Source organism: Procambarus clarkii, chromosome 7 (assembly GCF_040958095.1).
Source record: "Procambarus clarkii isolate CNS0578487 chromosome 7, FALCON_Pclarkii_2.0, whole genome shotgun sequence".
NCBI classification, from domain to species: domain Eukaryota; kingdom Metazoa; phylum Arthropoda; class Malacostraca; order Decapoda; family Cambaridae; genus Procambarus; species Procambarus clarkii.
In genome coordinates, this window is record NC_091156.1 from 14,513,119 (window position 1) to 14,530,538 (window position 17,420).

At 47.1% G+C, this 17,420-nt stretch overlaps 2 protein-coding genes across 2 annotated transcripts in view; one reads left to right on the forward strand and one right to left on the reverse strand.

Annotated features, from left to right (window-relative positions):
* The window catches only part of LOC138357766 (uncharacterized), a 21,617-nt gene extending 12,483 nt beyond the window's left edge, over window positions 1–9,134 (reverse strand). The window contains exons 1-3 of the mRNA XM_069314815.1: window positions 9,128–9,134; window positions 4,485–4,950; window positions 244–979 (exon numbers count right to left, since the gene is read on the reverse strand). Coding sequence (XP_069170916.1) covers window positions 244–979; window positions 4,485–4,950; window positions 9,128–9,134 — 1,209 coding nt within the window. The remainder of the gene's footprint in view (window positions 1–243; window positions 980–4,484; window positions 4,951–9,127) is intronic.
* A 600-nt stretch (window positions 9,135–9,734) lies between these two features.
* LOC138357769 (activity-dependent neuroprotector homeobox protein 2-like) lies at window positions 9,735–16,047 on the forward strand. The gene is made up of 2 exons (XM_069314817.1): window positions 9,735–9,749; window positions 15,193–16,047. The coding sequence occupies exons 1-2, from the start codon at window positions 9,735–9,737 to the stop codon at window positions 16,045–16,047; spliced, it is 870 nt and encodes a 289-aa protein (XP_069170918.1).
* The last annotated feature ends 1,373 nt before the right edge of the window (window positions 16,048–17,420 follow it).

Consider the following 17,420-nt stretch of genomic DNA (forward strand, 5'->3'; position numbering starts at 1 on the left):
CCGTCTAAGTTTAGACAGACAGACAGACATTGTAATATAGATTAGTTATAATTAGAAAACAATGAGTCACAGTTAATGCCGTCACCACCGTCCGCTGCGTTACCTCCGTTACCTGTCTCACCTTCGTTATCTGCGTCACCTTCGTCACCTCCATCACCTCCGTCACCTGCGTCACCTGCGTCACCTGCGTCACCGCCGTCACCGGTAGTTATGACGGACTACGTGAAGGATTAAACTACAAACACCCAACAACGTCACTTCACATTCCACCATGTCAACCAATCGTGTTGCTTGACACGGAGAGCTGGTGTTGCTTGACACGGAGAGCTGGTGTTGCTTGACACGGAGAGCTGATGTTGCTTGACACGGAGAGCTGATGTTGCTTGACACGGAGAGCTGATGTTGCTTGACACGGAGAGCTGATGTTGCTTGACACGGAGAGCTGGTGTTGCTTGACACGGAGAGCTGATGTTGCTTGACACGGAGAGCTGGTGTTGCTTGACACGGAGAGCTGATGTTGCTTGACACGGAGAGCTGGTGTTGCTTGACACGGAGAGCTGGTGTTGCTTGACACGGAGAGCTGATGTTGCTTGACACGGAGAGCTGATGTTGCTTGACACGCAGAGCTGATGTTGCTTGACACGGAGAGCTGATGTTGCTTGACACGGAGAGCTGATGTTGCTTGACACGGAGAGCTGATGTTGCTTGACACGGAGAGCTGGTGTTGCTTGACACGGAGAGCTGATGTTGCTTGACACGGAGAGCTGGTGTTGCTTGACACGGAGAGCTGATGTTGCTTGACACGGAGAGCTGATGTTGCTTGACACGGAGAGCTGATGTTGCTTGACACGGAGAGCTGATGTTGCTTGACACGGAGACCTGGTGTTGCTTGCCACGGAGACCTGGTGTTGCTTGACACGGAGACCTGGTGTTGCTTGACACGAATACAATGTTACTCTCATTCTGTTTCTTAAAAAACCTGAGAAAGAATGGAACACTGTACTCCTGGTTTATACAACACAGTATAACCATTCAAAAGAATCAATTTTTTGTTTTTAAATGTTATAGATAAATTTTTAAAAGATAAATTTTGTACCTCCTGATCTGTTTATATTTGTTCTTCCTATTCGCTACATATGTTATATTTTAATTCATTTACAAAGTTTAGTAATGAAAATATTGAATTAGCGAATGTGTTCCCCTGAAAGAGTATAAGTAAACTTTCAAAGTATTATTACTTGTAGCAAATTTTATTCTTAACATAACTTAGGAAAAAATGGTACATTTTTTTAGCGTAATTTTGCATAAGAGGCTCTTAGTGGTAAAGTGTACTGTTATTAAGATGATTGACGAGGAAGCCTGAGTCTTCCCGGGGTCGATCTAATGACGGGGTGGAGCTTCAGCCTCTGGTCAAGACCGCAGTATTTTGCCCACACCGTTGCCAAGATTGACCTTAATGTGCAAGATGCAGCCACTAATTTGGGGCTGCGTATATATCTGTTGCAGTCAACATTAAACCGATTATTAATATTATTAGTGACACCTCTAGACCGGAAGATGGTACGTGAACACACACACACGCACGCACGCACACACACACACACACACACACACACACACACACACACACACACACACACACACACACACACACAGTATGTGTGGAGAAACTATAGGAATAACAGGACACTTGAGAGCAGAGAAAGATACCAGAGTGCCAGAAATGAATATGTCAGGATGAGAAGAGAGGCAGAAAGACAATACGAAAATTACATCGCAAGCAAGGCAAAGACTCAACTTAAATTGCTGCACAGTTACATCAGGAGAAAAACAACAGTAAAGGAACAGGTAATGAAATTAAGGATAGAGGCAGAAGGATTCACTAGGAACGACAAGGAAGTGTGTGAGGAAATGAATAAGAAATTCCAGGAGGTCTTCACCTTAGAGCAAGGAGAAATTCCATAGATAAGAGAGGGGATAGTTAACCAGGAACAACTGGACGAGTTTGAGATTACCAGTGGGGAAGTAAGGAAGTGTTTACTAGAGTTGGATGTGACAAAGGCTATAGGCCCAGGTGGAATCTCCCCTTGGATACTACAGGAAGGAGCACAAGAACTGTGCCTCCCGCTCTCCATAGTGTATAACAAATCACTGGCAACAAGGGAACTGCCAGAAGTTTGGAAAGCAGCTAACGTAGTCCCGATATACAAGAAGGGGGATAGACAGGAGGCACTTAACTACAGGCCAGTGTCCCTAACCTGCGTACCATGCAAGCTAATGGAGAAGATTGTGCGAAGAAAGCTAGTGGAACATTTGGAGCGGAAGAACTTTGTAACACAACATCAACATGGGTTCAGGGATGGCAAGTCCTGCCTCACAAGGTTACTTGAATTCTACCACCAGGCAACAAAAGTCAGACAAGAAAGAGAGGGGTGGGCAGTCTGCATATTTTTGGAGTGCCAGAAAGCCTTTGATACAGTACCACACAAGAGGCTTGCGAAAAAGCTAGAGATGCAGGCAGGAGTGAAAGGGAAGGTACTCCATTGGATAAAGGAATACCTAAGCAACAGAAGACAACGAGTCACTGTGAGGGGTGAGGTCTCAGATTGGCGAGACGTTACAAGTGGAGTCCCGCAGGGGTCAGTCCTTGGATCTATACTGTTTCTGATATATGTAAATGATTTTCCAGAGGGTATAGACTCGTTTCTCTCAATGTTTGCTGATGACGCAAAAACTATGAGGAGGATTGAAACAGAGGATGATAGTAGGAGGCTACAAGATGACTTGGACAGACTGAATGAATAGTCCAACAAATGGTTGCTAAAGTTCAACCCGAGTAAATGCAAAGTAATGAAACTAGGCGGTGGAAACAGAAGGCCAGACGCAGGATACAGAACAGGAGATGAAGTACTTAATGAAACGGACAGAGAAAGATCTAGGAGTTGATGTCACACCAAACCTGTCTCCTGAAGCCCACATAAATAGAATAACGTCTGCGGCATATGCGAGGCTGGCTAACATCAGAACAGCCTTCAGGAACCTGTGTAAGGAATCATTCAGAACCTTGTATACCACATATGTAAGACCAATCCTGGAGTATGCGGCCCCAGCATGGGGCCCGTACCTTGTCAAGCACAAGACGAAGCTAAAGCCAAGTGATGACGACCTGTCTACACCGGTGAGTACCACAACGTCGTAGAATTGAGAAAAGCAACACAGGAGACGATAGACGATAGACGATAGAAGTAAAAGCAATGAAGCTGGAGGAGGAGTTCCACCACCCTAAGATATGAGTGAAAAAAGGTAAAATTCTGCCAAAGATTTGGTAAGCAATTCCTGGAGGACGGAACAAAGAAAAGGCAGGAGATGTTAAAAATACAGAGCCCACAGACCCTCCGTTGAACCAATCACATAAACGAGAAAGATAAACGAATTCACTGGAATTCGGAGACCAGCATCGGAGCAGTGTGAGGATGACATAGCCCTCGAGGCCAAAGATCGCCCTTACGTTCTTTGTTACACACACAAAAGAATGCGTCAATATGTGATCATGTTGTCAGGGCAAGTACAAAATACAAGTTGCTATACAAAGGATATTGACAAGTGCTGAAAAGATTAAAACTTCAAGAAAGTTTTCTGTGAGTGTGGAATATAGTTTCACAAGTCGTGAGCTTTATACTCCACCAAATCTACAGCCCGCCCTCATCAACAGTCGCCAAATGAACGTTAAGCCATCAGCCACGCCCAGCGGCTTGTCAACGGAAAAAGCTAAGCGCGTACACAGTGAAATTACTAATGTACACAAATGATTTTCTCTAAGGAAAATCTTAGGAACAGGACGAAGGACGAGTCGTACCAGCGTCCTGGGTCACCCCGGACACAGCGCATGGGTTAACCCATGACAAACATTCGAGTCCGCCGACCTGCTCCATAGTTTTTTCTCGTAGTTAACACTGGACTCGTGTCAACCTGTCCTCAGGTCAGGCTCGTCCATCCAGGGGTCCCTCCCAAAGACCCATTCGTCGATTTTGACGTAATGTAAATTCAAAATAAGATTTTGATCATATATTGATTAATAGTATTATAAATTTGAATTTTGTACAAAGTTAGGCGTAGCTTAGGGAGTTTGTTTACAATACGGCCTTGATTGTTCGAGTGATTGTTGGTGTTGTCTGGGTGTGTTGATTGTTGGTATTGTTAGGGTGTGTTGACCGTTACAGTGCTGACTGTCAGAGCTGACAGTCTGCGGAACTGGTAACTCCGGGAGATCTGAGGCGGGATTGACTGTAAGCGTTTCTGATTGTTTAGGTCTTAGTTGTGGAAGTTGGTGATGACGGCGAGACTGTCAATATTGGCTTGGAAACGGCTGACTGTTAGACAGTTAGTGCGGGAAACTGGCCGCTGAGTGACATCTGCAGAGTACTGACTGTTGGAAGTAGTAATAGCTGAATTGGTACTAATTGGTGGTAAATATTAGTACTAACACAGTACTAATTGCTGGGTTAGTCAACTGTTGGGCGTGCTGACTGTGGGTGTGCTGACTGTGGGCGTGCTGACTGTGGGTGTGCTGACTGTGGGCGTGCTGACTGTGGGCGTGCTGGTTGTGGGCGTGCTGACTGTGGGCGTGCTGACTGTGGGTGTGCTGGTTGTGGGCGTGCTGACTGTGGGCGTGCTGACTGTGGGTGTGCTGGTTGTGGGCGTGCTGACTGTGGGCGTGCTGACTGTGGGTGTGCTGGTTGTGGGCGTGCTGGCTGTGGGCGTGCTGACTGACTGTGGGCGTGCTGACTGTAAGCGTGCTGACTGTGGGCGTGCTAACTGTAGGCGTGCTGACTGTGGGCGTGCTGACTGTGGGCGTGCTGACAGTGGGCGTGCTGACTGTGGGCGTGCTGACTGTGGGCGTGCTGACTGTGGGCGTGCTGACTGTGGGCGTACTTGTTGTAGGCGTGTTGTCTGTGGCCGTGAAACAAGAGCTGGGTGGCTTATGTCACCTTTAAGCAACCAGGAATCATCGGTTTCGCCCTCCACCCCTCCCTACACCCTCCCTACACCCTAACATTGCCCTTCCCTACACCCCTACCTTCGCCCCTCCCTCTACCTGTCCCTCCGTTCCTCCTTACACCCTTTTCTCCATCATCTCCTTCCTATCGCCCCCTTCCTTTTGGAAGCCATCCCACCCCGTCGCTCTCTGCCTCCTCCTCCCTCGGCCCCTGCAGCAGTCCTCACAGTAATGTGGGCTACACCACCACCTGACTTCCTAATTAGACACTCTCTAATTGTCTCTCTCTCTCTCTCTCTCTCTCTCTCTCTCTCTCTCTCTCTCTCTCTCTCTCTCTCTCTCTCTCTCTCTCTCTCTCTCTCTCTCTCTCTCTCTCTCTCTCTCTCTTTCTCAGCGTGGAGCACTTAACAATGAAAACATTTCCACATCAGGCATTGTATTTTCCCACCACCACCACATTCAACAATCACAATCATCACATCACAACATTCGAAGCGCCACAATCACCTCACCACCACAACTTAGCACCACAACCTAGCACCACAATCACCACCACCACCACAACCTAGCACCACCACCACCACCACCACCACCACAACCTAGCACCACCACCACCACCACAACCTAGCACCACCACCACCACCACCACAACCTAGCACCACCACCACCACCACCACCACAACCTAGCACCACCACCACCACCACCACCACAACCTAGCACCACCACCACCACCACCACCACCACAACCTACCACCACCACCACCACCACCACCACAACCTAGCACCACCACCACCACCACAACCACAACCTAGCACCACCACCACCACCACCACCACAACCTAGCACCACCACCACCACCACCACCACAACCTAGCACCACCACCACCACCACCACAACCTAGCACCACCACCACCACCACCACCACCACCACCACCACAACCTAGCACCACCACCACCACCACCACCACAACCTAGCACCACCACCACCACCACAACCTAGCACCACCACCACACCACCACCACCACCACCACAACCTAGCACCACCACCACCACCACCACCACCACCACCACCACAACCTAGCACCACCACCAACACCACCACCACAACCTAGCACCACCACCACCACCACCACAACCTAGCACCACCACCACCACCACCACCACCACCACCACAACCTAGCACCACCACCACCACCACCACCACAACCTAGCACCACCACCACACCACCACCACCACCACCACAACCTAGCACCACCACCACCACCACCACCACCACCACAACCTAGCACCACCACCACCACCACAACCTAGCACCACCACCACCACCACCACAACCTAGCACCACCACCACCACCACCACAACCTAGCACCACCACCACCACCACAACCTAGCACCACCACCACCACCACCACCACAACCTAGCACCACCACCACCACCACCACCACAACCTAGCACCAGCACCACCACCACCACCACAACCTAGCACCACCACCACCACCACCACCACAACCTAGCACCACCACCACCACCACCACCACAACCTAGGCATATTAACCAGAAACACGTTAAACACCTGAATAAAAATTAACCGTCTCCATAACATCATAGGCTGATGGAACAGCAGTCCACATATTATGTATTTCCCTGCAAAGTGGAGAGCAACCACTTGTATTGATTTTATTAATCGCTTTGTCAGGCTTGCTAATTTTGTCCAAAGAAAACCTTTATCGTTTATTTACTTCGTAGATCATTAAAGCGTATGAACAAAAAGCCTAGTCATTAAAATCAATTGTTGTATAATGTTGTATAATGTGTTATAATCAATTGTTGTATAATGTTGTATAATGTATTATAATCAATTATTGTATAATTCAGACAGACGAATCGCAGGAACGAATCCTTTGATTCGTTCCCAGTTGCCATTTTTTCCCTTTGATTCGTTTGATGTTGTTCTCAAGGTCAATGTGTTTAATCTTTCTCGACTCACTACCGAGTGACCGGGTTCAATCCCCCAGGCAGGCCATAAACGTTTGGGCACGTTCCCTTTCAGTTGATGCTTCTGTTCACCTAGCAGTATAGTAGGTACCTGGGAGTTAGACAGCTGCTGTAGGATCCATCCTGTGGAAGGTCAGTAGTTGGCTTAGTGGAGACTTCGACACGACTACGTGCAGGCTTCCTGTCCCAGATAACGGTAGTTATGGTTTCGTTCAGAGACAGCCACGTTTTAAATGTTTACTGATTGACTGATGAAGATAACGACAGAGTGATAGAGAGAGAGAGACAGAGAGAGAGAGAGAGAGAGAGAGAGAGAGAGAGAGAGAGAGAGAGAGAGAGAGAGAGAGAGAGAGAGAGAGAGGAGACCTTAAGGAGAGTCCCAAGACGACTACACTGCTTGTCTCCACGACCACATCTAGCAGGTATACGACGACCTGGACTAGACACACACAATTATATCACGGAGATAAACCACTCTCTCTCTCTCTCTCTCTCTCTCTCTCTCTCTCTCTCTCTCTCTCTCTCTCTCTCTCTCTCTCTCTCTCTCTCTCTCTCTCTCTCTCTCTCTCTCTCTCTCACACGCAACTCCGAACGCCTGTTTAATAAACTTAATCTTTCTTTTGTGTAGAAATAAATATTTAAATCTCGCGTCAGAAGAGCAGTATATCATTACATGAAAGGAAAATAAAAGAATAGTTTATCCTCCCCCGAGGCACAACGGTGTAAAAAATCCTTTTCATTCAATTCGTATATCTCAAATTCTATTTTTCCGGCCGCTAGCGAAGGTACAGGGCTATTTTTTCTTTTCCAGGGGCTGTTAATGGGGGTATGTAAACTTTCCCAGGGGCTGTTAATGGGGGTTTGTAAACTTTCCCAGGGGCTGGTAATGGGGGGTATGTAAACTTTCCCAGGGGCTGTTAATGGGGGTTTGTAAACTTTCCCAGGGGCTGTTAATGGGGGTTTGTAAACTTTCCCAGGGACTGTTAATGGGGGTATGTAAACTTTCCCAGGGGCTGTTAATGGGGGTATGTAAACTTTCCCAGGGGCTGTTAATGAGGGTATGTAAACTTTCCCAGGGGCTGTTAATGGGGGTATGTAAACTTTCCCAGGGGCTGTTAATGGGGGTATGTAAACTTTCCCAGGGGCTGTTAATGGGGGTATGTAAACTTTCCCAGGGGCTGTTAATGAGGGTATGTAAACTTTCCCAGGGGCTGTTAATGGGGGTATGTAAACTTTCCCAGGGGCTGTTAATGGGGGTATGTAAACTTTCCCAGGAGCTGTTAATGGGGGTATGTAAACTTTCCCAGGGGCTGTTAATGGGGGTATGTAAACTTTCCCAGGGGCTGTTAATGGGGGTATGTAAACTGTCCCAGGGGCTGTTAATGGGGGTATGTAAACTTTCCCAGGGGCTGTTAATGGGGGTATGTAAACTTTCTCATGGGCTGTTAATGGGGGTATGTAAACTTTCCCAGGGGCTGTTAACGGGGGTATGTAAACTTTCCCAGGGGCTGTTAATGGGGGTATGTAAACTTTCCCAGGGGCTGTTAATGGGGTTATGTAAACTTTCTCAGGGGCTGTTAATGGGGGTATGTAAACTTTCCCAGGAGCTGTTAATGGGGGTATGTAAACTTTCCCAGGAGCTGTTAATGGGGGTATGTAAACTTTCCCAGGGGCTGTTAATGGGGGTATGTAAACTTTCCCAGGGGCTGTTAATGGGGGTTTGTAAACTTTCCCAGGGACTGTTAATGGGGGTATGTAAACTTTCCCAGGAGCTGTTAATGGGGGTATGTAAACTTTCCCAGGGGCTGTTAATGGGGGTATGTAAACTTTCCCAGGGGCTGTTAATGGGGGTATGTAAACTTTCCCAGGGGCTGTTAATGGGGGTTTGTAAACTTTCCCAGGGGCTGTTAATGGGGGTATGTAAACTTTCCCAGGTGCTGTTAATGGGGGTATGTAAACTTTCCCAGGGGCTGTTAATGGGGGTTTGTAAACTTTCCCAGGGACTGTTAATGGGGGTATGTAAACTTTCCCAGGGGCTGTTAATGGGGGTATGTAAACTTTCCCAGGGGCTGTTAATGGGGGGTATGTAAACTTTCCCAGGGGCTATTAATGGTGGTATGTACACTAACACGACATCTTATAAGAGGTTACGCCCAAGAGGAATTGGTTGGGTACAGGAGCCCGACCACTTCTGACTCCGGCTGGCAGGCTAAGAGCTCCCCCCCTTCCCTTAGCTCATGTAAACAGGACCTGACTAGTTTTCCCCTAGGTCACACTAGGGGGAAAACTAGATAACAAATAGATAACAAACTGGTCTTGAATTGCCTGCTAGGTGAAGAGAAGCGATCAGTTGAGGACTGATGCCCTGCAGTCAATCCTCCCTTACCAGGGTTCGATTCCAACAGAAATTGCCAACGAGACTTGGGGCGAATGTTCTACAATTACGATATAAGCGAGGAAAAGTTTTATGTTTGTATAAATCAACTGAATTTAAGGAGTGCGTGAAATGATGAGAATTATGATTGTAAAATATAATAGAAATGAATGAGTGAATACAATCATGCTTGTAGAACTGTGTCCTTGTGATGTGCTTCACTTGGATACAATTTATGTCTTGTTGTGAAAATCACATTAGTCTCCTGGCTGTGTGGGTTCGTGTCTCTCTTGATGGCGTGCACAGTCATGAAAGCTGCTTTTCCCAAGCTCCAGAATACTTCTCTAATATTATTTTCCAGCATGGCGTACGAGGCCGTGAGTGTGTTTGCTATTGTGTGTGTGTGTGTGTGTGTTGGGGGGACGGGTTGGGGGTGCCTTATACCGTATTTTATGATTTGTTAACGTCGGCGAGCTACTTATAATAAATAGCAGGGAGAGAGAGAGGGAGAGGGAGAGAGAGGGAGAGAGAGAGAGAGAGAGAGAGAGAGAGAGAGAGAGAGAGAGAGAGAGAGAGAGAGAGAGAGAGAGAGAAAGAGAGAGAGAGAGAGAGAGAGAGAGAGAGAGAGAGAGAGAGAGAGAGAGAGAGAGAGAGAGAGAGAGAGAGAGAGAGAGAGAGAGAGAGAGAGAGAGAGAGAGAGAGAGAGAGAGAGAGAGAGAGAGAGATCTTTACGAGGGCTGAAAGATACAGTGTCACAGTGTTCGTAGGAAGCTACTGATCCGTGAGCTTGGCTTTGTTGGCGTTACGGCTTACTGATGTTCATCTGAGAAGGTTCATGTTATGCATTGTCGTCCTCCACTGTACTGTGATGACTGTATATATGACAGTATATACTGTTCAGATGTACCAGTCTCTCTCTCTCTCTCTCTCTCTCTCTCTCTCTCTCTCTCTCTCTCTCTCTCTCTCTCTCTCTCTCTCTCTCTCTCTCTCACTCTCTCTCTCTCTCTCTCTCTCTCTCTCTCTCTCTCTCTCATACACACACACAATAAATAACAAGATTTAGATTATGATCGAAATCAATAAAAAAAATATTCTGAAAGAGACATTTTCCCGAGCCAAAGACCAGAAAAAAATGAGCTACAGATAGGAAAGTCCAGCACTCATTAAAGTTAAATAATTAAACAAACATATTACGATGTTCTCGTCTGTCAAGACAGCACCTCATAACTCTCTCCCCCCTGAGTCTTCTGGCATAAATAAGCTTTCCGTGTATTTACACTTTGTCACAAATTCCCGTAAATTGTAAACACAGCGTCCGGATGGAAGTCAACAGCGCTTAAACTGTGATATTAGCACTTAAACTTTTATATTAACGCCATGTTGATGTGTATCTGAACGCCGGTGCTAATATGTTGATGTATATATGTTCGCTGCATCTCATGTTGGTATATATCTGAACGATGGCGCTCACTCTCACCCCTCACTCTTATGCTCACTCTCACCTCTCACCCCTCACTCTCATTCTCTCTCTCTCCTGGTCTCTCTATCACCTATAATTACTGTACAACCATCACACAACCATTTATTTCTGACCCACAACATCAAAAAAGAAAATCTAATACTGATAAAATATCCGATAAGTAAAACTTCTGAATTATCTTTATTCATGATTAACATTAACGACCAGGTCGGGTGTGGACTTGACGACCAGGACGGACGTGTTATCTTGATGATCAGGTCGGACGTGTTATCTTGACAACCAGGTCGTGTGATCTTGATTTGTCTGTGGCGACTTACAGGAATATGTAAACACTGTTACCGATTACCTGTCAAGATACGCCTGTGTCTCACTCTCTCTAGCTCCTATGATACATCTCCTCTCCTCACCATCATCCACTCCCTCTCCCAGGCACTCTCCCACACCCCTCTCCCAGGCACTCTCCCACACCCCTCTTCCAGGCACTCTCCCACACCCCTCTTCCAGGCACTCTCCCACACCCCTCTCCCAGGCACTCTCCCACACCCCTCTTCCAGGCACTCTCCCACACCCTCTCCCAGGCACTCTCCCACACCCCTCTCCCAGGCACTCTCTCCCACCTGGTCACTCACCAAACCTATCACCTGGCGACCATCAGATGACGAACGACCTCACTACGCCTTCATCACCGACTGAATGGGTAGTCCTTCAAGCACATGGAGATTCTTCTTCTTATTCTTCTCTGTCTCTCTGTCTTTCTGTCTCTCTGTCTCTCTGTCTCTCTCTCTCTCTCTCTCTCTCTCTCTCTCTCTCTCTCTCTCTCTCTCTCTCTCTCTCTCTCTCTCTCTCTCTCTCTCTCTCTCTCTCTCTCTCTCTCTCTCTCTCTCTCTCTCCGTCTCTCCGTCTCTTTCTCATACAGACAAGCACCACTATCAACACGGGCCCTCCTCTCTCTCTGTCTCTCTCTCTGTCTGTCTGTCTCTCTCTCTCTCTCTCTCTCTCTCTCTCTCTCTCTCTCTCTCTCTCTCTCTCTCTCTCTCTCTCTCTCTCTCTCTCTCTCTCTCTCTCTCTCTCCCTCTCCCTCTCTCTCTCTCTCTCTCTCTCTCTCTCTCTCTCTCTCTCTCTCTCTCTCTCTCTCTCTCTCTTTCTCTCTTTCTCTCTCCTACCAGTAGCCGTCATCTCTGCCGTCCAACCAATGACAGAATGCCATAATAAAATAAATTTCACCAGATCTATCGCCCTCCGCTTTCCCACTCCCTCCCACCCTTCCCTTCAACGTCTGCCCCTACCCCCATCCCTTCCCTTCCCTTCCCTCTCCTTCCCAAGCCCCTCACTTCCGTCACTCCATCCATGCCTCGCAACGTGTGAGTGTTCACGCCGAATAAATCGTATGAGATCCCCATTGATGGGGCGACACTTACTCTTAAAACGAATTTAAGAGGTGGTCCGCAACTCTTCCCTTCCTCTCCAGCGCCCCCTCTTTCCCCCATCCTCTTCCCTTCCCTCCCTTCCCCCTTCCCCCTCTTTCGACTCCTCTCTTACCCCTCCCTCCCTCTGCCTCCCAGGCCAACCCTCACACCAGGAAAATAAATGGCGAAGATATTTTTTTCCGAGATTGGGGTAAAAAAATAAAAAGATAGGAAAAATAGTGTCCCTTCATGACATATTTTTTCTTTAGTTTTTTTGTTTGTATTTATTGTGGACGTTTGCTTGTTCACCATTGTTTATTGAATTGATTTGTGTTTATATTACATTTAGGCATTTGATCTTAGTTTTGTAGTTATTTCTAGCTGTTTATCTGTCTGTCTGTCTGTCTATCTGTCTGTCTGTCTGTCTGTCTGTCTGTCTGTCTGTCTGTCTGTCTGTCTGTCTGTCCTTGTAGCGCCCACCTGCACATTGGTTTTAGGACAACACTTTCTCTGTTTTCCTCTCCCTTACTTCCCTTAGCACGTCGTTGTTTAGCAGCGCGAAGGACGAAATAAATAAGCATGACTGTCTCCCGAACCCAACTACAGATCTGAAAATCAAGGGAGAAAAGGAGAATTAGAAAGGGAAACAAGGCAATAGTGGGGGGTAAAGAGGGGAAACTATGTGTGGGAAGGTATGAGAGGAAAGGTGGGGTGGGGTGGGAAATGAGTGATCAGGTAGAGAGAGAGAGAGAGAGAGAGAGAGAGAGAGAGAGAGAGAGAGAGAGAGAGAGAGAGAGAGAGAGAGAGAGAGAGAGAGAGAGAGAGAGAGAGAGAGAGAGAGAGAGAGACAGAGAGACAGAGAGACAGAGAGACAGAGAAGAATAAGAAGAAGAATCTCCATGTGCTTGAAGGACTACCCATTCAGTCGGTGATGAAGGCGTAGTGAGGTCGTTCGTCATCTGATGACTTCTGGGTTACAGAAGTCACGAATATATAAAACCCGTCATTATCAATAAATAGAATGAAGACAAATGCAAATCTGCTTTTAATAAATATTCGAGGAAACACTACACTATATAAAAAATAACTGGTTTAAAATAGATCAAAGTTATATGACAAATATAAGAGGAAGTCAAGCGCTGGATAAACGAATACGAAGTATAAAAAACTGGCAAAAAAGAGCCTGTACAAAGGTCAACACCCCCGGTCAACACACACATATACACACACACCTACAAGCCAACATTTGCAACAGTGTCAACAAATGGAAACAAATACTGCAGGCTTGATGAAGAAAGGTTGCAAACAGTCTGTATTAAGTTGTGCTTGTGGCCTCATACGTCACGGGGAGAGGAAAGTTTTAGAGAGAGAGACACACACACTGAGAAAAGGGATTGTAGAGAGAGAGAAAAAAAATCAGGAGAAAGATTAGAGAGCAAAGGGAAGGATTAGAGAGAGCCAGGAGAAAGATTGGAGAGAGCAAGGAAAAGAATTAGAGAGAGCCAGGAGAAAGATTGAAAAGAGCAAAGAAAATGATTAGAGAAAGATTGGAGAGTGCCAGGAGAAAGATTAGAGAGAGCCATGAGAAAGATTGGAGAGGGCAAGAAGAAGGATTAGTGAGAGCCAGGAGAAAGATCGGAGAGAGCAAAGAGAAGGATTAGAGAGAGCCAGGAGAAAGATTGAAAAGAGCAAAGAAAATGATTAGAGAAAGATTGGAGAGTGCCAGGAGAAAGATTAGAGAGAGCCATGAGAAAGATTGGAGAGAGCAAGGAGAAGGATTTGAGAGAGCCATGAGAAAGATTGGAGAGAGCAAGGAGAAGGATTAGAGAGAGCCAGGAGAAAGTATAGCCAATATAAGCGCTAGAGAGAAAATATGGGAAGAATTAAAAAGATAGTGAGATCCATGCAGCCTCATATTATAGAATAATGCATATACTGTATACTTTTAATATAGAATGAGCTGAATATACCCTTATTATAGAATGATCCATGTATACCCGTAACATAAAATGATCTATGTATGCTCATAATAAAGAATGAGCTATATATATTCTTAACATAGAATGAAATATGCATACCTTCAATATAAAATAATCCATTTATTCTTTTAAAATATAGTGACAGAATGAGCTATGTATACTTCTAGTATGGAATCAGCTATGTGTACTCGTAGTATGGAATGAGCTATGTATACTCTTCCTATTGAATAATGCATATATACCTTTAAGATAAAACGAGCCATGTACATCCTTCAGTACAAAATGACTTATGCATATTCTTAATATGAAATAACCTATGTATCCCATTCATACAGAATGATCCATGTATAATTTTAAGATAGAATGATCGATGCATATTTTTAATACAGTTGCAACTGTGTCTACTCTGTACTGTTGCTACTGCTGCTGTTGCTGCTGCTGTTGTTGTTGCTGCTGCTGCTGCTGTTGCTGTTGCTGCTGCTGTTGCTGCTGCTGCTGCTGCTGCTGTTGCTGCTGCTGTTACTGCTGTTAAACTGGATTAGTTGCAGCTGTTATGGTGAATTAATTGCTGCCTGGCTGTTGTGGCCATGTCCAGCTGTTGTTGTGGTGTGAATAGGCTGAAGCAGTTTTTGCAATGCAATACCACTTGGCTGTTGAGGACCTGTTTGAACAGTAGTTGCAATGCAATACCACTTAGCTGTTGTGGACCTGTTGGAACAGTTGCAGCAGCGCTGGCCTCGTATCTTAGAAGGCGAGGTGGAGAACACAGCGGCCACATTGTGGAGGCTGGACACATCCGGCTCGCTGTTTACTCGAGCCAGACTCCGGACGCCAGACCAGCTGAATCTTATTGATAAGTCCAGAGGTTCCCGTCTGCTGTTGGAGAACATCAGACGGGAACTATCCCTACCCTGGTGAGGATGTGGCTCATGGCTCCCTCTACCTTGGTGAGGAGGTGGCTCATGGCTCCCTCTACCTTGGTGAGGATGTGGCTCATGGCTCCCTCTACCTTGGTGAGGAGGTGGCTCATGGCTCCCTCTACCTTGGTGAGGAGGTGGCTCATGGCTCCCTCTACCTTGGTGAGGAGGTGTCTCATGGCTCCCTCTACCTTGGTGAGGAGGTGGCTCATGGCTCCCTCTACCTTGGTGAGGAGGTGGCTCATGGCTCCCTCTACCTTGGTGAGGAGGTGGCTCATGGCTCCCTCTACCTTGGTGAGGAGGTGGCTCATGGCTCCCTCTACCTTGGTGAGGAGGTGGCTCATGGCTCCCTCTACCTTGGTGAGGAGGTGTCTCATCGCTCCCTCTACCTTGGTGAGGATGTGGCTCATGGCTCCCTTTACCTTGATGAGGATGTGGCTCATGGCTCCCTCTACCTTGGTGAGGAGGTGGCTCATGGCTCCCTCTACCCTGGTGAGGATGTGGCTCATGGTTCCCTCTACCTTGGTGAGGATGTGGCTCATGGCTCCCTCTACCTTGGTGAGGAGGTGGCTCATGGCTCCCTCTACCTTGGTGAGGAGGTGGCTCATGGCTCCCTCTACCTTGGTGAGGATGTGGCTCATGGCTCCCTTTACCTTGATGAGGATGTGGCTCATGGCTCCCTCTACCTTGGTGAGGAGGTGGCTCATGGCTCCCTCTACCCTGGTGAGGATGTGGCTCATGGTTCCCTCTACCTTGGTGAGGATGTGGCTCATGGCTCCCTCTACCTTGGTGAGGAGGTGGCTCATGGCTCCCTCTACCTTGGTGAGGAGGTGGCTCATGGCTCCCTCTACCTTGGTGATGAGGTGGCTCATGGGGTCCCTCTACCTTGGTGAGGATGTGGCTCATGGCTCCCCCTACCTTGGTGAGGATGTGGCTCATGGCTCCCTTGCCTTGGTGAGGATGTGGCTCATGGCTCCCCCTACCTTCATAAGGATGTGGCTCATGGCTCTCTCTACCTTGGTGAGGATGTGGCTCATGGATCCTCCTGCCATCGTTACAGTGTGGCTGGTGGATATTTCAGCACTCATGAATATGTGGACCATAGATGCCTCCTGCCCGGGTAGGGATGTGGCTGATAATCTCTGCCATTACTGGTGAAGGGGGATGTGGCCCCCTGAATCCCTTAGCACTCATAACTGACAAGTCACCGGGTGTCGGACCCAGACCACACTATGTGCGAGTCTGGCCGTGTTCCTCTTTCCTCTGGCCGCTTTAACCTCGGTGGAAATCATATGTGTCGATCAACGTCACAGGTCGACTGACCCCTGCAACATTAATACTGTCAAATGCATTTGAAATGTTTTAGAGAGTTAAAAAGCAGAAGAGAAAAGGCATAATACTGATTTTGCTATTCAGTTGAAAAGCTTGAAACAAAATAGTATAAATGTTTTTTTTTTGTATTTTTTCTGAATTATCAGGGGTAAGCGCCAAGTTATTACGAGTTTACAGCACTTGGAAAGGGTCAGGATAAGGATTTGGGATGGGATGGGGGTAAAAGGAATGATGCACTTGGATGCTCGGGGATTGAACGCTGACCTGCATGAAGCGAGACTCAGACGTGTTAATATCTTCATTCTTTGTAATAATAAATATTACATTTTTTCAATTAATAGCTAAGATTATATATTGCAGTTTGGTGTTTAATTGTGCCTAGATTAGGTAGAGTGATACAGGGCCTTTGATAACTGTTTCCTAAGTACCGTCCGTGGGTAAGCGATTCACCGAGCCGTACTCGGCTCGTAGTCATTTTCCCCCTTTCCTTTTCTCCCTTCCCTCTTCCCTTTTTTCCCCTCCCCCTTCCCCCCTTCACCTTTCCCCCATTCCCCAGGGTAAACACGTCCCCCACACCACCATGTCAGCAACAGCCCATGGGAACTGGGTACGAGTTTTTGGTGCTTTACCGTGACAGCTCTCCATCCTTTAAACTCACACACACACACACACACACACACACACACACACACACACACACACACACACACACACACACACACACACACACACACACACACACATACACACACACACACACACACACACACACACACACACACACACACACACACACACACACACACACACACTTCATAACCCAAAAACGTGCAGAGGTAGAAGAGCTTTATATTCCCCCAACAAAGGGGAACTAAGCCACGTCAACCCGTGGCTTGATAGAACACCGCATGGCAGCCAAAAACATAAATAGAAA